Below are 27,413 nucleotides of genomic sequence, written 5' to 3' on the forward strand. Positions count from 1 at the left end.
AGGCTCCATGCAGGGAGCCTGACGTGGGACTTAGTCCCAGGTCTCTAGGCTCACACCCCCGCTGAAGGTGGCGCTAAACCGCTGTGCCACTGGGGCTGCCCAACTGTGGTACTTCTTCTTCTTTTTTTTTTTTTTTGAATGTTAAAGTGTGTTTCTTTTTATTTTTTTAGTTTCTTTTTATTTTTTATTTTTTATTGGAGTTCAATTTGCCAACATATAGCATAACACCCAGTGCTCATCCCATCAAGTGCCCCCCTCAGTGCCCAGTCACCCAGTCACCCCAACCCCCTGCCCACCTCCCCTTCCACTACCCAGTTCGTTTCCTAGAGTTAGGAGTCTCTCATGTTTTGTCCTCCTCTCTGATATTTCCCACTCATCTTCTCTCCTTTCCCCTTTATTCCCTTTCACTATATTTTTTTCTTTGTGAAATTTTATTTATTTATTTTTTTAAATAATAAATTTATTTTTTATTGGTGTTCAATTTGCCAACATACAGAATAACACCCAGTGCTCATCCCGTCAAGTGCCCCCCTCAGTGCCCGTCACCCATTCACCCCCACCCCCCTGCCCTCCTTCCCTTCCACCACCCCTAGTTCGTTTCCCAGAGTTAGGAGTCTTTATGTTCTGTCTCCCTTTCTATTATTTCCCACACATTTATTCTCCCTTCCCTTCTATTCCCTTTCACTATTTTTTATATTCCCTAAATGAATGAGACCATATAATGTTTGTCCTTTTCCGATTGACTTATTTCACTCAGCATAATACCCCCCCCCCAGTTCCATCTGCATTGAAGCAAATGGTGGGTATTTGTCGTTTATAATGGCTGAGTAATATTCCACTGTATACATAGACCATATCTTCTTTATCCATTCATCTTTTAATGGACACCAAAGCTCCTTCCACAGTTTGGCTATTGTGGACATTGCCGTTATAAACATTGGGGTGCAGGTGTTCAGGCATTTTACTGCATCTGTATCTTTGGGGTAAATCCCCAGCAGTGCAATTGCTGGGTTTGTAGGGCAGATCTATTTTTAACTCTTTGAGGAACCTCCACACAGTTTTCCAGTTCACAATCCCAACTGTGGTTCGTTCTTTCTTTCTTTCTTTCTTTCTTTCTTCTTTCTTTCTTTCTTTCTTTCTTTTCATTCATTCATTCATTTATTTTAGACACACAGAGAGAGAGAGAGAGGCAGAGACACAGGCAGAGGGAGAAGCAGGCCCCATGCCAGGAGCCCGACATGGGACTCGATCCCGGGACTCCAGGATCGCACCCTGGGCCAAAGGCAGGCGCCAAACCGCTGAGCCACCCAGGGATCCCCCCAACCATGGTACTTCTTAAACATTTGTTTGACCATATCTCCACTAGAGCTCTTTGTGGCCAAGAATTTCATCTTGGTTATCTCTGAAACTGCTGAGCCCACAGAGTGCGATGCCATAGCCCTTGATGAATGCTTTAGAGTGACAAAGAGGAAACTTCTACCCTTAACCCTAGAATGGCAACAAAGCTTCCCTGTAAAGAATTATAAACAAAAAGCACCTCACCCGTTCTCCTTCTGGTGATAGCATCGCTAAAATATCATTAGTGTAAACCTTTTCTGGCTCTCCTTCCACACCAGGAATTTTTCCTTCAGTAGGAGGCATGACAGCAAATTCAAGCTTTGAAATGGAGTCAAAGCATTTCCGTAAGTGTGGTTGCACAGCTTGGGGATTTCGTGTTTGGGCCAGAATCTCCAGAAGTTCATCATTTGACAAGAAGTAAAATCTGGATTAAAGAAAATACTTAAAATGTAACTTGAAAGTGAAGGAAAGCCTTATGTAGACATGAAAGATAAATCTCTTTCTCAGTCACTGATTTCTTGAACCTCCAACCTACTGGTCCTGGATTTCTGGGGAGACCACATGTCTCTAAATACAATTGCTATAGAGACAAGTGTGGATGCATCTCAGACATCTAGAATTAGTGCCTGATACATATAATTTTTTTCAAAAAATGCTAGCTCTTGCCATGATACTGATTTGTTCTAGAGTGAAGATATGTTAGTTTTCCCTAGAATCTAGCTTTAACACCTTACACCTACCTGCTTTCAACACCTAATGTGTTGGGTAGATGGATAGGTGGTTAGAGGAGCTTTATTTGGGTCTGTGAATATCCACACGTGGGCCATGCTGGTGTAATCTGCATGGGATTTTCTGTGATCTTGCCCACCAGGGCCATTTGGAGACATGAAGACACTGTAGGAAAAGAATTGGGGAAGGGGCCTGTGTGGGTGCTGAGGGATGAGGGAGAGGGATAAGGGCCTGGCCAGAGAAGACACTTCACTTCTGGATCTTCACTATGAGAGATCCCTAGGTTTTGAAGGGAATGAATGGTAAAGAGCCCATGACAGTCCCCATGTCGAAGAGAGGGGGCCAGATATGCACCAGCCCAGTCAGGCTGCTCTGCTGCCTTGCCTCTCTTCTCCTTGCCCCAAACCTAGAGTCTCAGAAACCTAATAGGGAGAGGGGAGGGTTGATTTACCATATACCCTCATCAACACTAAAGCCTTTAGACCTGCAACAGACCTGGGCAGGGAAAGGGGAAGCTTTCACTTTAAAAGAAGTTTAGAGTTTGATTATTAAAGATCATTTATAGGGTTGAAGTGACAAGATGTGTTTGTTTTAATTATTTGAGAATGACCAGAAAATTCAGAGGTCTGCTCAAAATTTTGTCCAGGGGCCAGGAAGAAACCAGCTCCCAGCAGGGAATGCAAAGACAGTTATTAGTTAGAAATAAAGATGCTACTGGTTGGACTCTTATAAGTCCTGCTTCTTTACCATCCAGTAATAATTAATTTGTGCCCATGCTTCTTTTTAAACTAAAGAAACAGATAACTATGAAGATTGGACCATGAGCCCTGTGAAATCTGGAACAGTACTGTATTCATCTTGTATCCCCAGAAGCTAACTTGGTCTGCAGCTCACAGTATGTCTTCATTAAGGTCTGCAGGGTGAAACCAATACCACATAGAGCCTCCTGACATAATACACGTAGCAGACCCAGTTTATGTAGTTCTAAGCAAAAGAACAAATAAAAGCTGAAGCTTTTCGCTTTTAATATCATAAGAAAACTGTTTCCAGTTTTCTTGTCGGTACTCCAAGAGATGTGCTCAAGAATGTCTAAAGCAGCACAAAGCCAAAACCTAGACTTTATATATATATATATATATTCATTTATTTATGAGAGACATACAGAGAGAGGCAGAGACATACTCAGAAGGAGAAGCAGGCTCCATGCAGGAAGCCCAATGTGAACCCAATCCCAGGACCCGGGATCACGACCTGAGCCAAAGGCAGATGCTCAACAACTGCGCCACCCAGGCTTCCCAACAGTGATATATTAATTAATAGAAAGATTATGGGGGGAGGGGCAAAGGAAGAGGAAGAGAGAATCTCCATCAGGTGCCCGGCTGAGTGTGAACCCTGAGATCATGACCTGAGCTGAAACCAAGAGTTGGACACTTAACTGACTGAGCCATCCAGGCCCCCTGAATTTCATTTTATATTCTTTGAGGTAATGTTTATAAATCTTCCAAAAGACACAAAGAAATCAAAAGTAGTATATAGATTTTCTCCGGCTTTGGGAGACTCAAATTGGGAACCACTGATTTAAGAGTAAAACAGACAAAAGGCACATTCCAAACCTCAGATTCTTCTACCTTTCTCCATGTCACCTGAATGATGTTTTAGTAAGATTTGTGTGTATTCTTTAAAGCCTGACCACTTCTGTGAAAACTCAACCAAATCTTTCAGGTCTTGGATTTCTCATGTACACACATACCCTGTCCTGGTACCCAGCAATTACCCCTCTTGACCAAGTAACCCAGATATGGACCTAACCCTGGCTGCCACAGTGTTTTTCCTAGGACAGACCTTAATTAATGGCCACTCCTTAACAACAAACAGGAAAATACCCGGAAAGATAATCCATTTTGCCAATATCATCTGTGTTATAGTACAATGTGCCCTAATGACTGAAGTTGGGATCATTGGCTAACATCAAGTAGTTTATTCTGGTGTTATATAATTATATTATAATGGTTTATTTACCTGACTATCCACCTGTTAACCATGAGCCCCATTAGGGTAGGGATCCAGTCTTGTTCTTTTTATCTTTAGCTCTGAGCATAACATTTAGTATGTTTTTGGAATAAAGAGATGAGTAAAAAATTTCATTTGGAGTTTGTGAAATGATCTCTTGGACAACTTCTCCAGGGACACTCTTAGGTCATTGATTAACCCAAAGAAACCTGCTCAGGCAACACAAGGTTCTCTGACTTTTCACATCAGTGTAAACATGTACAGAGGCAGGGACACGTGTGCGCACCCAAAAATGAAACAATGCTGAAACCAAGAATCCCTCAGCACCTTGGGTACTTAACCACTTAATTCTTTACCAAATACTCTACCTTAATCTCTGAGACTTACACTCTTCAGTCAAGATATAAGCTGGATTGGTCAGCCAATTATGATATCTTTCTTGTTTCTTGCTCTGGTTCCCTGATATTTTGAGGTTATAGTTTGTTTTTAAGTATATCCTTTTAAATTAATGGATAATCTTCACTACAGAAAATATCATAGGTTGCTTTATAAACTTACCTTGGAAAGATAACTCTTTTGGATTCTAAATATGCCTCTAGACACTTTTGAATTTGGTCAAGTAATGCATTATTATTTTGAAAAGTTTCCAGAAGTCCTGTTTGTTGGGGGGGAGAAAAGATACTGGTTATATTGTGTTAAAATAAATAGGAGATACAATTTTAAGTGGAAGTAAAATATGACATTAGCATTCTTCAAAGCTTTGGTTTTATTTGAGAAGAAATCTAAATTGGGGGAAATTGGCTAACAATATTAACTATTACTTTTAATAACATGATCTAATATTAATTTCAGTATTTACCACAGACAGACAAGTATTCAACCTGAAACATTTTTTATTTTTTACCTGATACCCCCCACTTTTAAGGGGCTGGGAATGCATGAACCAAAGCCAAACCCAAGCACAAACCGTTCTGTGTGCTAAGTACAATGTCATCTTGGGTCTTCACCTTTGTTCTTCTGCCTTTCATACCCTCCTTCAGATTTGCACACGTGTCTCATTCCTTCTTTCCTAATACTTTCTGCTCAAAAGCCACTCTGTCAAAACAGCCCTCCATCAAACACACACACACACACACACACACACACACACACACACACAGCAGCCCCCAGCTGTTCTGCAGCCCCTTATGCTATTTTCCTTCATAGCTTCATCATCACCTGAAATGACATATATAGATCCGCACTTCTTTCTCTGAAATCCCTATGGCCAGATATATTTAAGAATCACATATATTTTTTAAATTTCAAAAGCTTTTACATAACAAGTCCAGTGGAGACTGCAGCAGTACTCTGTAATCACACACATTAATATTTTTGCAGCAAAAGATTTGAATATGCATGTGGTAGGCAGAATAAAGTACTCTCAGGGATGTCTGTGCCCTATTCCCCAGAACCTGAGAATATGTTAGTTTATATGGAAAAAGGAAGTTGGGAGATGTGACCAATGATCATGGGATGGGGAGGCTATCTTGGATTATCTAGTGTGCCCAATGTAATCACAGGGGTTCTTCTAGGAGGGAGGCAAGAGGGTCAGAGACAGAGCAGGAGATGTTAGGACAGAAGCAGAGGCTGAAGTGATTCAGTTGCTGGCTGGAAGATGGCTAGGAGTCAAGGAATGTGGGTGACCTTCCGAGGCCCAAAGTTTAAAAGTTTTCAATTCTGTTCACACCATATAGTTTTTCCTTTCTGTTTCTGCTTTTACGTAAGACTCTTTGGGCAAAGAGCATAGCCCATCAGGCTGCTTCTGCTTGACAGGGAAGCTATCTGGAGGTATTCACCAGGAAAGGTCATATGTTGCAGAACAACAAGCAAGCTTGCTGAGGCTTTGATAAAGTTCAATAACCATGTATATGCATGCACCAAAGCATTGATTCCATATCCCTAGAAACAGAACTTATTAAAACACATTTCAACCTTGAGATTAGAATCATAATTTGTGGTAATATTTTTAAATGTTTTTCATGAATTAATGAAAGATAAAATGTGAACATTTTTATGGTTACAAGTCTGTGAGAGCTTTAGCAGACTAGGTCACCTGGATGTGAATATATGTCTTGTAGTCAAATTGTGTCATGCAAGCATCACTGATTCTCTGTGGCAGGAACCGAATTATGAAAGCAGCAAAAAGAATCAGATTCTTGGGTGTCAAAACTATGAACTCAGCTGACAGGTAATAATAACAATGATAATAATTAACAACAACCACAACAACAGTGTTCAATTCACATTGCTCAGGAAGAGTGTCAGATATGCTACAAATATTCCTGGTCATCAATGATGACAAGAATCAAGGATTGAGTGTACCACATATTGTCAGGATCTTACAGGTGTTAATCATTTTAGATGGTTGTAAAGTCTTTTAGTTTGTTTTTTTAAATTTTTGTTTTATACCTGGTTGAGTAGCTGCTCGAAGAGCATTAGGCAACCGGTTCACCTTCCTCATGATTTCTTTCCATGACTTATCCACTTGAAGGAACATCTTAGCTTCGGCAGGCAATTGCCTCTGAATATCTGGAGCATTAAAAATACTTTCTAGGTATAGCCAATTTCTTTGGCAGTTCAGCCACTCTTCCTAGAGGAAAAATACAGGCATAACCAAATTTTTAATCCTGAACTGAAAACATAGTCACATTAAAAATAATTACATGGGGACTCACTATATCTTTTTCATTTTGGGGACTTCTCACAGGTTCTTTGAGATGAAACCTCCTTAAAAGGTCCAAGACTCCCTGCAGCCTAATTTCAACCCATGTTATACTAGGCAGAATTATGAGTCTACCATCCCCCCCCATTTATATCTATATTCTTCTCTCTCTCTTTTTAGAAAAGAAATATGATTCATTTCTCATTCTTCAATCAGAGAAGTAAAATTTGCTTGTGACAGAACATGCAGTAGGTACAGAGGACTGGAGGAAGAAGAAAATCACCCACTGCCTCTCCCCTTAGAGGTAGTCACTATTATTGAAGAAACCAGAAATGCACTGTCAGAATGGTAATTCTCATTGTCTTCTCTACGTCCTGCCATTGCATGTGTAGGCCCAACGTCTGTGAAAATTTCTCTCTTCTCATTCTGGATTTAGGGGTTATGCCTGAGAACTGATGTCACAACCACTCAGACAGTTAATTCTTTAGAAAGTCCTATTTGGCACTTTTTAAAAGAACCCTCTATGAAAACATTACTTTGCTCTGTAGTCCCTCTCTTCATCCGGCCCACTCATCAGTAGAGGAGGCTGACAGGGTCAGATTATAAGGTGTTCATCAAAGAGGGTAGATTCCTGAAAATGATCTCTATGACACAAGGTTGGCACAAATTATCTTTTCCTACTTAGTGCCTTTATTATTTCCCAGATAACCTTTCATATTAGAATATTTAGAAATCTAAACATAATTAAATCAAGCTAAAAATCTGACGTCTAAGAAAGAGATAGGCTGGGAACAAAGTAAGTCAGTGTAAGTGGGTTCTTTGTTCTACTATGGGATAGTCTGAGCTAGAATAAAATAAAAAGGAAAGGTGTACCACAAGGAAGGGCACCAAGCAGACTTCAAGCAACACTGCATGTTTTTCCAATAAATATGAGATTGTTGTGGCACTGTGAGAGGTGGTCTAAAAGCTTGAATGATTGAGGCTTAGAAGCCAGTGTGTTCCCTACCTGAGCTTAATGTTGTTGCCAGCAAGGTTAAAGCCAGTTAATAAGTTACCAAAGCTGCATTTTCGGATGGAAATTGGCTGAGGAGGGCAAGTCACTGGATTGTATGCACAGGAAGACTGTTATTACAGATACTAATTCTTCTCATTGATAAGAAGACTCTTTCTTTTCCAGTTATGAAGTTATAATATCAACTGACTGAGGTACTTAGGGAGAGGAAGAAAATGGTACAGGGGGAATGAGAGTAGGGAAAGGCAAGGGCTCATGTTCTAAGGAGGAAAAACTCTTGGAGCCTCTCTGTTTTTTTAACTGAATGGTTTCAGACATTGGTGACAGGGTTCAGTCACTGACAGCCCAAGTTCACTGACTCATTTCAAGAGCTGAATGATTTCAAAAGCTCTGGTCTCAGGAGAAGATTAAATTTTCATAATGGGATAGTGGTCACTTTTAAAACACAGAACAAAAAATGTTTTTATCTTAATAATTAATTAATACTCAAAATGCTATCTTGAATCATGATACCTATCAGTGCTTCCCTTCATCTAGACCTGCTTCTAGAACTCCATTATAAAATCTTTTCAGGCATGTGTTAGGTTTCTGTGAAAATTTTGCTTAAATGTAAACTTCATCCCATGCTGATGAGTTTTGTCTTGATAAAACTATAGATTTATAAATAAACAAAAAATGTGGGCAACATATAGGAGCTGAAGATGACCTCCAGCTGACAGCCAGCAAGAAACTGAAGCACTTAGTCCCAAAATTGTGAGGAAATAATTTTTGGCAACAACCTGAGTGAGCTTGAAAGTAGATCCTCCTTGAGTTGAACCTCTGATGAGAACCAAGCCCTGCCCCACATCTTGATTGAACTTTTGTGAGACCCTAACTAGGAGACTCAGTTAAGCCACATATGAACTCCTGACCCACAGAAACCGAGGAATAATAAATATAGACTGTTCATTTCACCAAATTTGTGGTATTTTGTTTCATGGCAATAATAACTAATACAAGAGAGATAGCAAAATCATATAAAGAAGAGTGCTATATATTTGCATTTTTCTTACATTCTGAATATAACAAAATGTCAACAATTAAATCTTATCTCTAAACTACATCATACTTTAGTGACTAAAGAAATGATTTCTAAGGTACCATGGCTCTCCAATTCTCTGAGCACATGAATTGAAATCACCTTCACTCACCAGTGTCTGATTAAATAAAGCAAGTTGTTTCTGCCAGTCATCCACTCGAGTTTTCAATGGACCAACGTAACGTGATGAGGCAATGGTTGCAATGTTGATGGTGCTGTCATCAAGAAGGACCTTTAAAAAAGAACACATGCAGCATCCTGTGTTTGTGCTCTCAAAGATAATTACAGATGTTTAATTCCAAGAATCCACTGAAAAGCCAACTTTTTGAATAAATAGCTTAGTTCCACCTACTGTTTCCTACCTACCCACTTCCCTTTCTCATCCACTTCATGATGGCTCACAACCCACTGTGATGTTCTTTCAAATGTCATCAAGAGACTTTTGATTGGCAAATCTTGGCTGTTTCTATACTATTAATGGCACATGATTTTTGTTTGGTTCAATATTCTCCTCCTCTCTCCTCCTACTTTAAGGTATCTGGTACTTCTTTATACCATTTGGTCATGTAGGCCTTTATTTCTCAAAGTACTCAAAACTTGCAAAATTAGGTGTCTTCTCTATCCAATGAAACATCATTTTATCTCAATTATCTTGAAGGCTGAAATTGAACTCATTGATATCAAGCTCAGAACAATTAAAAACCATTTTCCCTCTACCTTCTTCCTTTACTTTTTCTCTAACACTGCAGCTACCCTCACAGACATATGCATTCTAAAAAATGTGTATGTCAATCTAAAGGATTTTAATCACTCTATTTAAATTATAAATTTCTTGAGAGCGAAAGCCCCATGACCTAGCATCACTTGGCCTCACACTGCCTGATTTCCATTGTGGGTTTGCTCTCCCATCTACTGCCCAGCATGACATCTGGTCTTGCTCTTCCATGCTACACCTGGCAAAGCCATGTCATCTCTACTTCTGGTGGGGGTACATTCAAATGGGCCAGGACTTTACTTTTTAAAATAGGCCGGAAGACACAGATCCTTTTGGTAAACAAATGTGTCTTTGAATTTTAAATCACTAAGAATATTGCAAATACATAGGTTAGATTTCTTTCTTTCCTTTCTTTTTCTTTCATTTCTTTTCTTTCTTTCTTTCTTTCTTTCTTTCTTTCTTTCTTTCTTTCTTTCTTTCTTTCTTTCTTTCTTTCAAGATTTTATTTATTAGAGAGAGAGTATGAGCAGGGAGGAAGAGCAGAGGGAGAGAGAGAAGTAGGCTCTCTCTGCGTAGGGAGCCCCATGTAGGGATCAATTCCAAGACCTCAGTATCATGACCTGAACCAAAGGTAGATGCTTAACCAACTGAGCCACCCAGGCGCCCCAGATTTATTTTCTTTTGTTGTTCATAGAGCATGGCCATCTACTCCTAATCTTAAAAAATTCAAGTGAACTTAGTTTTTTAGTGTGCTATCAATTTGAAATGCTTGCTCGTGTTTCTCTGCCTCATTTAAATGGTTTGAAATGCTCTTCATTCTCGTCTATATATGTCAAATCTCATTTACTCTTTAAGGTCCAGCATGTCTTTGCCTGGTCTAGCAAGGATTCTGTGATCACTTCAGCCATAAATTATCTCTTGTTTTTCAAAATTCTTTTTAGATTTATTTACTTATTTATGATAGACATAGAGAGAGAGAGATAGAGGCAGAGACACAGGCAGAGGGAAAAGCAGGCTCCATGCCGAGAGCCCGATGCAGGGACTCGATCCTGGTACTCCAGGATTGCACCCTGGGCCAAAGGCAGGTGCTAAACTGCTGAGCCACCCAGGGATCCCCTCTTGTTTTTCAAAATTCTTCAACTGTTAGCTATAGGATTATAATATTAATATATATATATTTATATATATATATAGCTTTGCTAAATACTTTATGTATTAGCATCCCTGTCAATTATTCATATTCATATTTTACCTTTCTAATTAGATTTTTTCTTATTTACTAACTCTTATATTTCATTCCTTCACCATAATTTCTCATAGGAGATTCAGGAGTAGGTCTGACCAATATTTCCCATGGGTTTTCTTTTCTTTTCATTTTTTAAAAAAGATTTTATTTATTTATTCATGAGAGACAGAGAGAGAAAGAGAGATAGAGAGAGAGAGAGAGAGAGAGAGAGAGAGAGAGGCAGAGACACAGGCAGAGGGAGAAGCAGGCTCCAAGCAGGGAGCCCGATGTGGGACTCAATCCCAGGACGCCAGGATCGCACTCTGGGCCATAGGCAGGTCCTAAACTGCTGAGCCACCCAGGGATCCCCTCCCATGGGTTTTCAATAACCCAGTAACCTACCTGTATGTCATCAGTGCCACCCAGGATAAACACATCTTTGGAGTCACGATGAGGGAGAATGACGAATTCAGTTGTTTTCCAAGAATCTTCCACCTTAGAAATAATTCAAGTTTTAGAATACCTAAATTCATTTGTGTTTACTCAACAAATGCATATAGAATAAAATAAGTGAAAACTCCATAATTATCCCATTCTCCTCTTTCCTGCCTTTAAAATTCTTAAAATTCTCTTCTTGATTAAATGATACAGATATGCTAAATTTTATTGATGAGCATTCATACATATGAATAATTTGATATGTTAATGTGTATCCCTTACCACTTTATGTTTTAAAAATAAGGAAAATATTTCTTTTTACTCAAGTGATTTGTAGCTATGTGTGTATTTTTAGGGTAAGGAGGTAAGTAGCTTAAGTAGGGAAGTTTCTTTAATGTCTTTTTTTAAAGATTTTATTTATTTATTCATGAGAGACAGAGAGAGAGAGAGAGAGAGAGAGAGAGAGAGGCAGAGTCACAGGCAGAGGGAGAAGCAGGCTCCTTGCAGGGAGCCCGACATGGGACTTGATCCCTGGTCTCCAGGGTCACACCTTGGGCTGAAGGTGGCGCAAACTGCTGAGCCACCTGGGCTACCCATCTTTAATGTCTTGTAACATTTCACACTGTTAGTTCTATCTGGTAGTTTGAAAGATGGTGTATTTTGGTATAAAAGTTTTTCCATAGAATGTGGTTTTTTATAGAACTATGCAAATTTCAAACTTCGTTGTCATCAAAGTGGGCTTGTAAGCTAAGTAGAAAGAAGATAATGATAAAACTGCTACTGATAATAATAATGGTAATAAATGAAAGGAAAAAACAGAAGGATAACTGATAACAAGAGGGTGAGAGCTGCAATGCTGAAAACCCATCTAGATGAATAAAAAGTTGGTGATCTTCACACTGAATATGAAACCTTAAAAAAAAAAAAAAAAAAAAAGGACCTTTACATTCCGTGATCTTCAGAACACATTTTTCAGGTTTACCTTTTTAAGAATTGTTTCCAAGGCAGCTTCTCCAGAAGCTTGTCCAGAAATGTCCTGGATTTCTTGACCAAAGTCAAAAACATGCAACTCGGAGAGCTTCTCCAAGGTTAATGGAATTTCAAGGTCCACTAAGGAGGCATCAACTGTTTGTTCAATAGCTGCCCAATGTCTTGGCTTCAAAGTTGGGTTCCTCAAGTCAATGATAACTGGAAGCTGGAAAGCAAACATTCTTAAAGATACCATGTTTTTTATCTTTTTTTTTGACCATAGATATACAAGTTTATTTCTTTTTAAATATTTGTTTATTTATTTATTTTATTTAACATATAGTGTATTATTAGTTTCAGGGGTAGAATTTAGTGATTCATCAGTTGCATATAACACTCAGTGCCTATAATATCAAGTGCCCTCCTTAATGTTCATCACCCAGTAACCCCCTCCCCCTCCCCACCTCTCCTATCTTAAAAACATAGCTCAAGATTTCTGTTTCAATTTAGGAATGTAGAGAACCTGGAAAGAACACCACTTGTACTCTTACAAAAAAGGAGTACTCTGTCCATCAAAAAAATTGAGGTTGCAGGGCAACCAACTAACTCAAAATTTGGGGAAAGACTGGTATCTGTGAATTTCTCCAAAGTAAAAAAAAATAGGACTTGAGAATTTGCTTACCTAGGACAGATGCTTTGGGTTACTATTTAAGCTAGTAGGAAAATTCAGCTAAATTTTAAAAATAAATTGCTAAGGAGTGAGCATAGGGTAGCATGAGAGCTGTGAAGTCCCTGGGGGCTACAAATATTGAGGTGTTCACAGGGAAGATTGGGGAGTATCCTAAGAAAGTGAACCTTATGAGCTGGCTTGGAGAGGGACATAGCAGTCAGGATTGTAAAACTAATCAGCCCATTTTTCCTAGTTTCCCTAGAGAACAAAAGACTTAATGTCAGGTAAACGAACAAAAAATACTGTCATTTCAAGGCATTGTGATAGATAACCCATTGTAGATTTCTGTATATACTGGGAGAAATAGGCTGGGAAAATAAAAGTTCTACTTGTGGAAGAGGGAAAGAAAAACATCTAAGCTCATTACTACAACTAGAGGAGGGGCAGGAACACCTGTGAAGGTAAGCAATCTGAGAACAAGGAACATAGTGCCTTGCTAAGATAGAGGCTTAGTCAGAACACAAGAGAATGACCCTCATTTCTCTCATTGGGCTAACAAATATTGAATAAAAATAACAGTGGAATATAGACTGATTAGTTGCAGAGACAGATTCTCTCCAGGGACAATATAAAGGGAGGACCCAAGGCCAGAGAGAAACAAAAATTGAAAAAAAAAAAATCTTTGGCAAATGAGCCCAAACCATAAACACAAGGTATCAAAAGAATAATTATTTGAAGGCTGTAGTAGACTGAAGGTAACCATAGCAACATTAAACCTCAAATGTAGCCCAATTCCTTACTAGATTTAACATAACATGCCAAGCCAAAAAACAAGTAGGAGGAAAGGTATGTTCATCTCCAGGCATAAAAATTATTTACTTCAGTATCTATTGTACTACATCAAAATGTCTGGCTTTCAATAAAAATTTAAGAACTGTATAAAAAATTAAGATAAACATACACTAATGAGACAAGAAAAGTAGAACCAGACTAAGATATGGTATACAATATTGAAATTAACAGGGAATTCAAAGTGATTTTAACTAATATGTTAGTAGCTCTAATTGAAAACATAGGCAACATACAAGATCAGATGAGAAATGTCAATAGAATGATGATGGAAACTATAATTAAAAATTAAATAAATGTTAGAGTGGAAAGAGACAGCAAGAGAGATAATGCTTTTGATGACCTTGACACAGCTAAGGAATCTGTGAACTGGAAGATAAGGGAGTAGAAATTCCCTACATTGACACACAAGAAAAAATAGTAGAAAAAAAACCAAACAACCCAAACAACCAAAAACCAAAATCCAAAAGCACGGACAGAGCACCCAAAAGCTATAGGACAATATCAAATGGTCTAAAATATGCATGCAATACAGGGGATCCCTGGGTGGCTCAGCAGTTTCACGCCTGCCTTTGGCCCAGGGCGCGATCCTGGAGTCCCAGGATCGAGTCCCGCATGGAGCTCCCGGCATGGAGCCTGCTTCTCCCTCTGCCTGTGTCTCTACCTCTCTCTCTCTCTCTCTCTCTCTCTCTCTCTCTATGTCTGTCATAAATAAGTAAATAAATCTTAAAATAAAATAAAATATGCAATACAAATCTCAAAGAGAAAAAAAAATGGCTACATTCCCCCCCCCAAATTAGACAGACACCAAACCACAAATCCAAGAAACTCAGAGAACACTAAGCAGGATAAATACAATCTGTAAACAACAATAACAACAACAACAACAACAACACACCTGGGCATATCACATTATAAACTGACAAAAATGAAGAAAAAGAAATAATCTTGAAGGCAGCCCCCCAAAATACACATTGTCTACAGAAGAACAGGGACAAGAACCACAGCAGAAAGAAATCATGCAAGCAAGAAAGCAATACAAGGATACTTTTAAATTGCTAAAAGAAAAAACAAAACGGGATGACTTCGGATGAGAAGTTTAAATTATCATTTATATTATCATTCAAGGGGCGCATGTATGGCTGCGTTGGTTAAGCATCTGCCTTTGGCTCAAGTCATGATCTGTTTCTCCTTCTCCTTCTGCCCCTCCCCCTGCTTGTGCTCTCTCTCATTCACTTGCACTCTCTCTCTCAAATAAATAAAATTTTTAAAAATAATAATCATTCAAAATAAAGGATAAAAACTTTCTCAAAACAAAAATTTAGGGAATTCATTATTAGCATACCTACTCATAAGAAATATTAAAGACAGTTCTTTAGGCAATGAGTCAGAATCTTACAACCCTATAAAGAAATAAAGAACACTGGAAATGGAATAAAGCAAAATAAATTTCATTTTGTTTCCTATTTTGATTGTCCTGAAAGATGATTATATAAGATAAAAATAGTAGTAATATATTATGCATATAGTATTTGTAAAGGTAAAATACAAAAATACCCCAAATGATAAGGTATATCAAAGGGACACAGAAATCATCTGAGAGAGCTTTCAATGACCAAAGTTGTAATGATTTAGCAATAAATTGCAAACAATAAAGTTGCACTATAATCCAAATTATAAAATAAATATCCATGAGTTCATATTGACATAATTAACAACTGAATTGATGGATGGATGAGTTAGAAAGACACATAAGCAAAAATAAATAAAAAGAAAGATAAGCAAACAGATAAATCTATACAGAAGATACAAATTACCAACATCAACAATGAAAAAGGGAACAGCACTTCTGAGCCCATATATTTTTTTAAAAAATTTATTTATTTTAGAGAGAGAGAGAGAGTGAGAGAGTGTGAGTGGGGGGAGCGGCAGGAGAGAAATCTTCACAGACTCTCCGCTCCGTGGAGTCCAATGCTGGGCTCCATCCCATGACCCATGAGATCATGGCTTGAGCCAAGAAACCAAGTGTCAGAAGCTTAACTGACTGACCCAGGTGCCCCAAATCCTACATACTTTTAAAGGATAACAAAGAAATAATATGATCAACTCTGTGTCTATAAATTTATTAATTTGGATGAAATGGACCATTACCTTGAAAAATACACTATGAAACCCTCTCAAGAAGAAATAGATTATCTGAACAATTCAATATGTACTAAAGAAATTTAATTTGTAGTCAAGAGCCTTCCAAAAAAAAAAAAAAACAACAACAACAACAACAAAAAACTTCAAGCTGAAATGGCTTCACTGGTGAATTTTACTAAGCATTTAAAGAAGAAATATTAATTCTATACTATTTCCTTCAGAAAATAGAAGAGGAAGGAATGCTTCTCAACTCATTTTAATGTACAAAAAAGTCCATAAAATTAAAAACTGAATTTAGTAAGATCACAAGATATAAGATCAATATACAAAAATCAATAGTATTCAATGGTGTTCTGCTATATAGTAGCAATGAACAATTGGAATTTAGAATTAAAAAATATTATTTAGGATAACATAAAAAGTAGTTATAAAACAAAATACATGCAGAATCTTGTATCAAAACTACAAAGCTTCAATGAAAAAAAATAAAAAAAGACTTAGTTAAATGAAGAGATAGGCTATGCTGGTGACAGATTGGAAAACTCAGTCTGGTGAAGTAGTCAGTTCTCTTCAAATTGATCTATATATTCAACACAATCCTTCAAAAATTCCCGGCAATTTTTTATACATTTCAACAACCTAATTCTAAGATTTATATGGAAAGGTAAAGGTATTAGAATAGACAAAACAATTGTGAAAAAGAATAATGAATTTGGAGGACTTAAACCTATTTGACTTCAAGACTTACTAGCTATAGTTATCAAGACAGTATAGTATTGGTGAAAGAATAGACTTACAGAACAACAAAACAGAATAGAGTCCAGAGATAGACTAAAAAATATAGTCCTCTGACTTTTGACAAAGGTGCAAGGGCAGCTCAATGGAGAAAGGATAGTCTTTTCCAATAATGGTGCTGTATTGAGTGATATACATATGTAAAAAATGTACACCTTGATACATACCTAATATTTTATGTAAAATCACTCAAAATAAATCATAAACCTTAATGTAAAAAAAAGCCAGAACTATAAAACTTCTAGAGAAAAATACAGGAGAAGTTTGTCAAAACATTTTTAGATATATACAAAAAGAGAATCCATAAAAGCAAAGAATATAAATTGGACTTTATTCAAATTAAAACCATTTGCACTCTGAAAGCCACTGGTAAGGGATTGAAGAGACAAGCCACTGACTGGAAAAAAATATTTTCAAGTTACATATTTGAAAAAAGAGTTGGATCCAGATTACAAAAAAGAACACTTAAAACACAATAATAACAAAAGAAGCAACCTAATTAAAAATTGGGTTAAGAGCCAAGCAGACATTTCAGGAAAGAAGATAAAAGGATGGAAAAAAGACATTGAAAATAAGATACTCCACTGATTAGTCACTGGAAAAATGCAAATGTGACTGCCATGAGATACTTCTATACATTTACTGGAGTGACTGAAATGAAAACCAAACCCAATGACACAAAAAACTTCCCAAATAATAATGAGTGCTGGGAAGAATGAGGAACAACTAGAATTCTCACACATAGCCTGTGGGAAGGCAAAATGTTACAGTCCTTTGAAAAACTTTCTTATAAACATATATTTACCATGCCACGGGGTAGTAATCTCACTCCTAGTTATCTACTCAAGTGAATTAAAAGCTCATGTTCACTTGAACAGTTATATACGACTGTTGAGAGCAGCTTATTAATAATCAGTATAAAACTGGTCACAAGCCAAATGTCTTTTTACAGGTGAATGGAAAAACCAATTGGTGATAATCCATATAATGGGATAGTACTCAGCAATAAAAATTAACGAACTATTGGTTCACCTAACAACATGGAAGAATCTTTTTAAAAATATATTACAATTCACAGAGATGTGAATTGTATCTAATTCACATTATCTAATTTTAGAACTATCTAATTTTAGAACTATCACTATCTAATTACCCTGAAAGGAAACCCTATACCCTTTAGCTATCATCACCCATTTCTCCCACTCCATAGTACCCTGTAACCACTAATCTACATTCTCTCTCTATGGATTTCTCTATTCTAGACATTTCATATCTATGATATCATGTAGCTTTTCTGTGATTGGCTTCTGAATGTATTTTAAATGCATTTTTCTGGGTGAACACTGCTAGACCCAAAATGCTACATATTGTATTATTCCAGTTATATCATATATAAAATGAAGAACTTTAGGGACAGGAAACAGGTTAGTGGTTGCCTGGGCTCGGAAGGAAGGAGAGGCTGACTACAAAGAATAGCATATGGGAACTTGGGGGCAATGAAACTATTCTGTACAGTACTGTTATGTTTTATACATGACACTATCCATTTGTAAAAACCCATAGAACTGTATACCACAACAAATGACTTCTACTATATGCAAGGTTTTTTTTAAAAAAGATTTTATTTATTTATATGAGGCGGGGAGCAGCGGGAGAGGCAGAGGGAGAAGTAGACTCCCCAGTGAGCAGCAAGTCCTCTGTGAGTCCTGGTCCCAAGCCCCCAGGATCATGACCTGAATGGAAAGCAGATGCCCAAGTGACTAAACCACCCAGGCGTCCCTATGTGCAAGTTTTTTTTTTTTTTAATCAACCACAACTCTGAAGGAATGCAAAACAGAACAGAACGTGACATATAAGTTTGTTTACAGTCTTATAATCACATTAAGGGCAAATGAAGAAGAAAGAGGTTAACAAAAGAAACTTTGAGAAAGTGTTTTGACTAGATACTATAACACTAAAGAGGGAGAGGTTGCAAAAAATGTTCTTCTAGGGGAAAATTTGCTTCTTGTTGTACCTGAAGTTTTGCTTACTTTTCCTACCCATGCCTTTTAGTCCTTTATCTCATCTTTTAAAAAAATCTAAAATCGCTTACAAGGATAAAGCCATAACCCTTTTCATTCCCATTTCAAGTACTGGTTTAGCAGTGATAAGTTTCAAAGAGCCATCCTTGCACACCTATGGCAGGGCTTCCTGACCTTCAAGTCATGGCATATTTGGAAAATGGCCTGTTTATTTGGTGCACTATAAAAAGGCAAGGCTGCCCTGGCCTCATCTGGTTGTCCAAGGCTGAGCAGATTGGTATCTTGGCATCCCTACAACCTGAATTTCTGCACTAAGTTCCCTACCACTCAGGAAAGTCTTACTCTGGGAAACTCTTACTCTGAATGCCCCTTGAACCAAGGTATTCAATTGCATGGTTTGGCCAGTTGAAGACAGGGATGCAGTCTGCCCCTCAAAAAACTGAATTTGTCTATTCTTTCTCTTCTCTCTGCAAAGCTGACTAATGTGAACAGTGAAGGATTCCTGACTTTAGTCTCATTAGCATTGAGTAGTAATGGGTTGATCTGGAGTTTTTGAAATAATTTCTACCAAACTTACCTTTTCTTTCATTTTCTCCACCTTTTGTTTTAGCTGGGGAACTACACTGTTGGGTGGCAAGCCTTTTTCCAATTGAGTCACAAATTTGGCATATTTAGAAACTTGACTATTTAGGAATTCTGGGTCCAGGCAGTCAAATTTGGACTATAAAAATTAGAAAGAAAAAAAAGATAGATGATAAAGGCAAGCTTTAAATTGTAAAATTTTTTCCTTCACTCAGATTTTACAGTAGTTAAATTCTTAATTGAAGTCAGCTCTCTACTTTTGGAAATGACTTTACTTATTAAGATTGCTAGTAGTATACCAGGCATCACTTGCTTATTCCTTTCATGTTCTTGTCTCCCACATTATCAAATGTAGTATTGGAATCCCTGTAATTTATTCCTGAGAGCCAACTCTTATAAGGAGACAAATAGCTACTTCTTACTCTTGCTAACAGAACTTTCTCACCCAATAGTCTCCTATTACTTGGTTATGTACCCCTTTAACATAAATTATTTAAAGGTGTATCCCAATATATACATGTATCTATAAATATATTTCTCAGTCATAGAAACAGAGAAAGACAAATACTGTATGATCTCATTTACATATATAATCTAAAACAAAACAAAATGAGATGAAAAGAAACTGAAAGATACAGAGAACAGACTGGTGGTTGCTAGAGGTAGGGGTGGGAGGTAGGTAAAATGGATGAAGGAGTAAGAAGATATATAGATATATCTAGTTACAAAATAAGTCATGGGGTGTAAGGTATAGTATGGTGACTATACTGTATTGCATATTTGAAAGTTGCTAAGAGAATAGATCTTAAAAGTTCTCATCATAGGAAAAAAGTTTTTGTAATTACATACGGCAATGGATGTTAACTAGACTTACTGTGGTGATCATTTCACAATATAAACAAATATTCAATTGCTACGTGGTACACCTGAAACTAATGTGTTATGTGTGACTACATATAAACCTTCATTTTTCTTTTTTTTTCTTTCTAGGTTCAACATTTCCTTTCTGTCCTCTAATGCATCCTTTTGTATGTTTCCTATGATGAAATCATCCCATTTTTGGAAGCTTCTCTTCTAAACTATGGTAGTAATCAGAGAGCTCTCTGAGCTTTTTCTTTATACCTCAGGAGCATTTCCTATTTCTAAGATAAGTGACAAAGGAGTTATACAAGAGCACTTAAAATTATTTGATATTATAGCATATATTTGTTTTCTCTTTTCCTCATCAAAAGGTAAGTTCTATGAGGGTTTGAACTGTGTTGTTTTTGGTCTCTAGTGGTATGCCCAACACTTAGAACATTATCTGGGAAACATTTTCTGTGTTACTGGTGTTTAAACCAGACATGTGACTTCTGATTACAGGTATCAGCATGAGTAGGCTGAGTGAGCAAGTGTAAAACAATATTTGTGAAGTTGATGGTATTTCTAACATGATCATATCACACTTGACAGAAGAGATGATCATCTAGCCTGCCTTCTAGAAGGCTGACCCTCATCAAGGTTTGAATATATGGGTAGATCCTAGAAGCCAAAATCTATGGCTACGATTGGAAGTTGGCCCCCTAATTGGTAATTTACTGTTGAGCTCTTAAGGAAAGATCCTAGATCTCATTACTTGGATTCTATTCTATTCTATTACAGTCAATGAAATAGCTTCCTTTTTTTTTTCTTTTTTTCAAAACAGAACAGAAACCTAAGTTAACAGAAATATAAGGTGTGGAGATCACAAATAAAATCCTACGATCTTCAAGAACACCTGGGTATAGTATATCATGACAAGACTGTTCAGAAGCCACAAAGCTGTTAAACAACATCCAGTGAGGTCTTTTGATGCTTCCTTCATTTAGCCTTCTTAAATGGAGGACCCAAGAAATCTGCCTTATAATAATGTAGTCTGCTCCACAGTCTGTAGTCTGTGGTATAGAGTGACAGAAAGACCTTTACACATTTCACTGGAAAGCTGTTAACAATTCCCATAAAATTATAACATTGCATATTGTACTGAAGTAGAACTACTTCAGGTTGTTAAAAATCATAAGTCATATTATTATGATATTAAGTTTAATTAATAAAAAATGATTTCAGGATTGAGAGGCTTTTTATTTTGTTTTATTTTACCTTTAACCATTCTTGTTGGAGTTGATCCCACTCAGATAAAGAATCCCAGAGCAATTGTTTGAGCTTCAATTCAGCACTAACTTCTTCCAGAGCTTCAAACTTTGATACTTCTACCTTTAAAAATATAATAAGCAAAATTCATTATTTAGTTTTCAGATATAAAGATCTTATATTATTCTCCTATTAGTAATTCTTGATGCAGTGATTACTTAGCAGAATATGGGTAGGTCCTAAGTGGGGAAAGAAAGGGAGAGATAGAAACAAATGAAAAAAATAAATCATAAACCCTATGTATATTCAAATTTCCATTTGAGTGACAAAATATAACTCTTTACACTTCTTTAGAACCTAAATGTTCAGTAAAGACATAAATATCATGAGTGCCATAGGCATTCGTCTTCAAGTTAGATCATATATGCCTGGCCTTTTAGGAAAACAGATGAGTTTTCAGAGGTACTCATTTCCTTTGGGGCATGTATACCAAGATGACAGAAGAGGGAGATGTCTGTATAGTAGCTGGTGGAGGGGATGGGGAGATTTAAAGTACAAAGAACAGCCTGGTTTCTTATCTCTTTGTAACCCTGTGAGCTGTATATAAACCCTGTAGAGAGAAAGACTGAAAGAAAATCTGAAGAAGCTGTTTTCATAGAAGTGTTTTAAAACGGCCTAAGCTTAGAAGCAAACAAACCCCCAGGGAGGTTGTTTGCACAGAAATCATGAACCCTGTGATAAGCTAGGACTTTGAACATTCCATCCAACAACAGCTGAATACACATTCTTTCCAAGTGCATGCAGAACATTCTCCAGGACAGATCATATGATAGGCTACAAAACAAGTCTTAGCAAATTTAAGATTAAAATCCTACCAAGTCACTTTTTCAGTCAGAATGGTATGAAACTAGAAATCAACAAGAGGAGAGCTGGAAATTTACAAGCATGTGGAAACTAAACAATACACTCTTAAACAACCACTGGGTTAGAGGGGAAATTTAAAAAAACCTTGAAACAATGAAAATTCAGCACACCAAAACTTATAGGATGCTGTAAAAGCAGTTCTGGGAGGGAAGTTTATACCGATAAATGCATATATTTAAAAAATAGAAAGATCTCAAACAATTTTACACATCAAGGAAGTTGAAAAAGAATAAACATCCCAAAATTAGCAGAAGAAGGAAATAAAAATCAGAGTGGAAAAAAATCAGAGTGGAAATAAAAATCAGAGTGGAAAAAAAATTAAATAGAGACCAGAAAAATAGAAAAGATCAATAAAATTAAGAGCTAGTTTTTCAAAAAAGATAAATAAAATAGATAAACATTTAGCTAGATGAAGAAAAAAAGAGAAGACTTAAATAAAATCAGAAGAAACATTATACCAGATACCACAGAAATACAAAGGATTATAAGAGACTACTATGAATAATTATATGCCTAACAATTAAATTGCATCACTTAAAAGAAATGGATAAATTCTTAAGAATATAATACCTACCAAGACTGATCAGGAAAAAATAGACAATCTAAACAGACCAATAAGGAATAAGGAGATTGAACCAATAATCAAAACCTCCCAACACAGAAAAGTCCAAAAGTAGACAGCTCCAGGAGCAGATGGCTTTACTGGTGAATTCTACCAAATGATTTAAAGAAGAATTAATGTCAGTTTTTCTCAAACTTTTCCAAAAAAATTGAAGAGGTGGGAATAACTCCAAATTCATCTTATGAGGTCAGCATTGCTCTGACATTAGGGATATAGCCTAGTCGTCATTAGGAATTAGAAGTAAGCTCCTAGGCCTAAGAGCAGCAGAAGGAGGGGTAGACCTGAGTTGATCATGAAAGAAGAATTAATCAAGTAATGACTGATTAATAATATTAAGGTTAATTAATATTAAGAATTAATCAAGTATGGATACAGAGCATGGAAAGAAGGGGACATACTTTTATTTCAGGTTTTCCTTTCTGACCCAAGAGGTCAGAACCTGTTAGTTACAACTTTTTATCAAGCAATGTTTCCTTAGTACCTCACTTCCTACTGTATACTATCCTATCTTGTAGGTCAGTTAACTCAACCCAGGAACAACTTTGAACCCTAGTTCTTCAACACACAAATCTCAGATACTATGCCAGTGAATGTCTAGTGTCACAGTTATTATTTTGCAGATTCCCCCTTCCAAGCCCTGGGCTCTAGAGTGGATAGCTCCTTAGAGCTAGAGTGGATGGCTCCCATCCACTTGGGGCCAGAATAGATAGGCACATTCCCATGTTAGGTCCAAGCACTCCTCCAAGACTGTTGGAGGGACTAATAACACCTCTCTCATTGCTGGTGGTTCCCTGGTTCTGAGCTTAGGAATCTCTTCTTTTCTACTATTCTTTCTTTTTTTGGTCTCTAATACTATTCAGAGCACTTAAAGCTCTTATTCATTTCTCTTCATCTATCTATCTATCCCCTGGCTTAGCCAAATTATCTTCTTTCATCAAATTGGCACATCAGACCAGGGAAAATCGGCAATATTCATGGAATCATAACACACACAAGAATGTAAAAGAAGTTTGAGTATTACTTAAGGAAGACTAGTTGGGCTTTAATTGACCACATTTAAAAATCCACATATAGGGCAGCCCCAGTGGCACAGCGGTTTGGTGCCGCCTGCAGCCTGGGGTGTGATCCTGGAGACCTGGGATCGAGTTCCACATCAGGCTCTCTGCATAGAGCCTGCTTCTCCCTCTGTCTGTGTCTCTGCCCCTCTCTCTCTGTGCCTATGAATAAATAAATAAAATCTTAAAAAAAATTAAAAATCCACATACATATTTTGACATAGAGATTGCAGCCCCTGGTCTGAAGGTTCATCTATATAATTCATCATTATTTTTTATTAGGAAAGATATTTTGTGTCTCATGTATACTAATCTTATAAACACTTCAAAGGCAGAGAACACATCATATTGGTATTTTAGACCATTCTGGCAAAATGACAATAGGTGTCCAAATATTGAATGTTATAGCCACACTGTTGAGGGTGGTTGTTTATCAATGCCATTTCTATGCATATATTTTAAACACAGATGTGCAGAGCTGTCTTTACCTTAAAATTCTTCTGATAGGATTTATACTGAAATGCACGTTTTTGCAGATCATCTAGAACTACCTGCAGATCACTTAACATGAGCTTTATTTTATCTTGATCAGCACCAATATCCAAAATCTGTGGATCCTGTAAAATTAAGATAATTTTTGATTAGTCATTCTTACTTTTTGATGTGGACCATTAAATGAAATGGATTTATAAACATTTTCAAAAATATTTTTCTAATTTTCTTCTCACTCTGATTTCTAGGAAATGTTAAAATGGTTGCTTTTTTTTAAAATTTTAAAGCAATAGATGTATATTGTAAAAAGTATAGAAATAAAGAAGTGTCTTGGGGACAATTATTTTTAAATAGTACCTAATAAATTTTCCCTCATCTACATTCATTTCCTACACTTCTTCAACCAACATGACTTCAGGCAAGGAGAGGTGCATGTAATAGGGAAGAGAAGGAAGAGGACATGTTATAAGAGAAATTCCCATTTATATTCATGAAAATAGGAAGCCCTTTGATTTCTGAGAGGTAGGAAGAGAGAAGGTAAAGAATAAGTGGCTAGATATGATATAAGCACAAATACTTAGGGGTTCAGAAAAATGTTCAGTTTTAAATAGCAGCTCAAAGACATTGTTAATTGATTAGAATGAAACCACAAAAATAGAAGTTAAATCAGATTAAAATGAACTATGATCCAGAAATAGTTTAATTAAAATATAATAGTTCAATTTTACACAGATTATTTTTTTTAAATCTTGTCTTAGCTTACCTGTGCTAATAGCTTTACTTCATTCACTTCATTGGTTAGGTCTTCAAGATCTCTACCCAAATGCTGAGAAAACTGCTTAATCCTTGTTTCTCTGTCACCCACAGATTTATCAATGGCATTCCGAACTGCAACAATGGATGGCTTCATAGTAGCAAAAACAGCAAAGTCTTCAGGAGGTATGGGAACTTGATACTGTTCAATGAGCTTGTACATTTGAATCACTATATTCCCTTCATCTTCAAGGCTTTCAATCTAAATAGAAACATTGGTTGCTTGTTAATATATCAAGAGTCCTATTATTCCCCCTCAGTTTTATGTAATAGGAGACAGCTGCTGTGCACTGTGAACATCACACATTCATAACCAGCACAAGATGAGTGAGCTTAACAGTAGGATCATACTGACTGAAGCTTGCCAGGTGATAAAGATATTTGTTGCTATAGTGCAGGTAATCAGGCCCAGGAGGTAAGTTGTTCAGAGCTGAGCACAGTCAGTACTCTGGTAAATGTTTATTATTCTCTTCTCTCTCTTTTGTTCTCTAGTAGCATTAAACAGTGCCAATATTTGGTTTTCAGAGACAACGTGTGCGGTGAGGATGCTCAGTTGCAATATCTGACCTTCTAGGCATGTGTACTGAGCAGGGGTTGTCCCAGAGCCGCCCCTGAGGTATGCACAGGTCATGGTTCTGGCTGCATGTTCCTTACTATATTTTTACTATCTTCAACTGACTATTGAACATCTTCATTTTAATGTCCTTACTTTCAGTGGACAGTGCCCTTCCTAATTTTCTGGGGAGAGATTCTCTAGTTTTGGGGGAAATCTCCTTTCACTCTGCCACATGGCTGTAGAGGGAACAGCCATGTTCACACAACTTGACCCAAACCCCTGGTCACAAGCTGAACCAACAGCGCAAAATTGGGACCTGAGGAATCTGGCTCAGTCTGCTTTCTCTCTGAATATGGGAAGAGTTAGGCTTAGGTATTGGCAGAGGCCATTTCCTTCCATGTGGAAACAAAGCACATCCTTGACATGAGAAGAGAACTGCAGAGAAGCTTTTAGAGAAATGATTCTCAATCTTTAGCTTTGAAACTACAATCACCTCGGAAAACTTGTGAAAACACAGATTGTTGAGCCCCTTGAGCCCCTCCCTGGAGTTTCTGATTCAGAAGATCTGGGGTGGAGCCCAAGAATATACATTTCTGGAGTCCCCTGGTGATACGGTTGTTGCCAGTCCAGGCCCACCCTTTCAGAACCAGTGTTCTAGAGAGGAGCAGAGATGAGAGATGGAAAAATAGCTTCCCCTCCTTTTTTTAAAACTACGATGCTCTAATCCCTAGATTCTGTCCTCTTTAAAGTCTAGACTCTATGCATGCCTTTGAATTCCAGAAGATAACCCTGCAACACTAGAATAAATCTCATCTTTCTAAGCTAACTATGTGAGTTTTGTTCCTTTCAACCCAAAGGTGAACATCTTAACATCTTCAACAAGTAATAAATAGAACTAAGTATCTGTACATGAAGATCTGTTCATTTTCCTGTTTCCTGTACTTGGAGTGAGCCTAGGTCCATGTTTCTCTGAGGGAATCTTGGTTTACATTTATTATCCTGACACAGTGATTAATAGTGCCTCTGTCACTCTCAAAATTGGCTTGGTTGGACAATGATTACATGGCCTGGCCCACTTCTACTGGTTAATGATACCACTGTCACCCTGCTCACTATAGAAAGAGATCCAAGAGTAATCTTAGACTTGTCTTGTTCCCAAATTCAGTTGCCCGCTTAGTCCTTTCAGTTCTACTAACTTAACTTACTAGAATTCATTCCTTATCTCCCATCCTTGAAAATACTGCTTTAGCCACAGTTCATTAGCTCTCTCTGCCAAACACCCTTTCTCCACAGCATGCCAACTGCCATACCCTACTCTTGTCATTCTGCCTCAGGCATTTGCACACAGATTCCCCTCTCCTTGAATCCTACCTGAATAGATATATTTTAGGACACAGCTTGAATACCCCATCTTCCACAGAGCTTTCTGTAATTCATAGCCAAGAATGACCACAACCTCCCCCCATCCTGCAGTCCTACCACAGTATCTTATACCTATATATATATTAGATAATAGTTGTCTGCTTTCATTATGGACTCTGAGCTCCTTGCAGGCAGGTTTA

General features: G+C 37.2%; 1 protein-coding gene across 1 annotated transcript in view; it reads right to left on the reverse strand.

Annotated features, from left to right (window-relative positions):
* Positions 1-27,413, reverse strand: part of DNAH6 (dynein axonemal heavy chain 6) — a 231,955-nt gene that overhangs the window by 147,970 nt on the left and 56,572 nt on the right. The window contains 10 exon segments of the mRNA XM_025453761.3: positions 1,543-1,762; positions 4,636-4,732; positions 6,529-6,709; positions 8,984-9,103; positions 11,214-11,306; positions 12,232-12,444; positions 19,276-19,419; positions 21,399-21,512; positions 24,479-24,607; positions 25,246-25,497. Coding sequence (XP_025309546.3) covers positions 1,543-1,762; positions 4,636-4,732; positions 6,529-6,709; positions 8,984-9,103; positions 11,214-11,306; positions 12,232-12,444; positions 19,276-19,419; positions 21,399-21,512; positions 24,479-24,607; positions 25,246-25,497 — 1,563 coding nt within the window.

Source organism: Canis lupus, chromosome 17, assembly GCF_003254725.2.
Source record: "Canis lupus dingo isolate Sandy chromosome 17, ASM325472v2, whole genome shotgun sequence".
Classification (NCBI taxonomy): domain Eukaryota; kingdom Metazoa; phylum Chordata; class Mammalia; order Carnivora; family Canidae; genus Canis; species Canis lupus.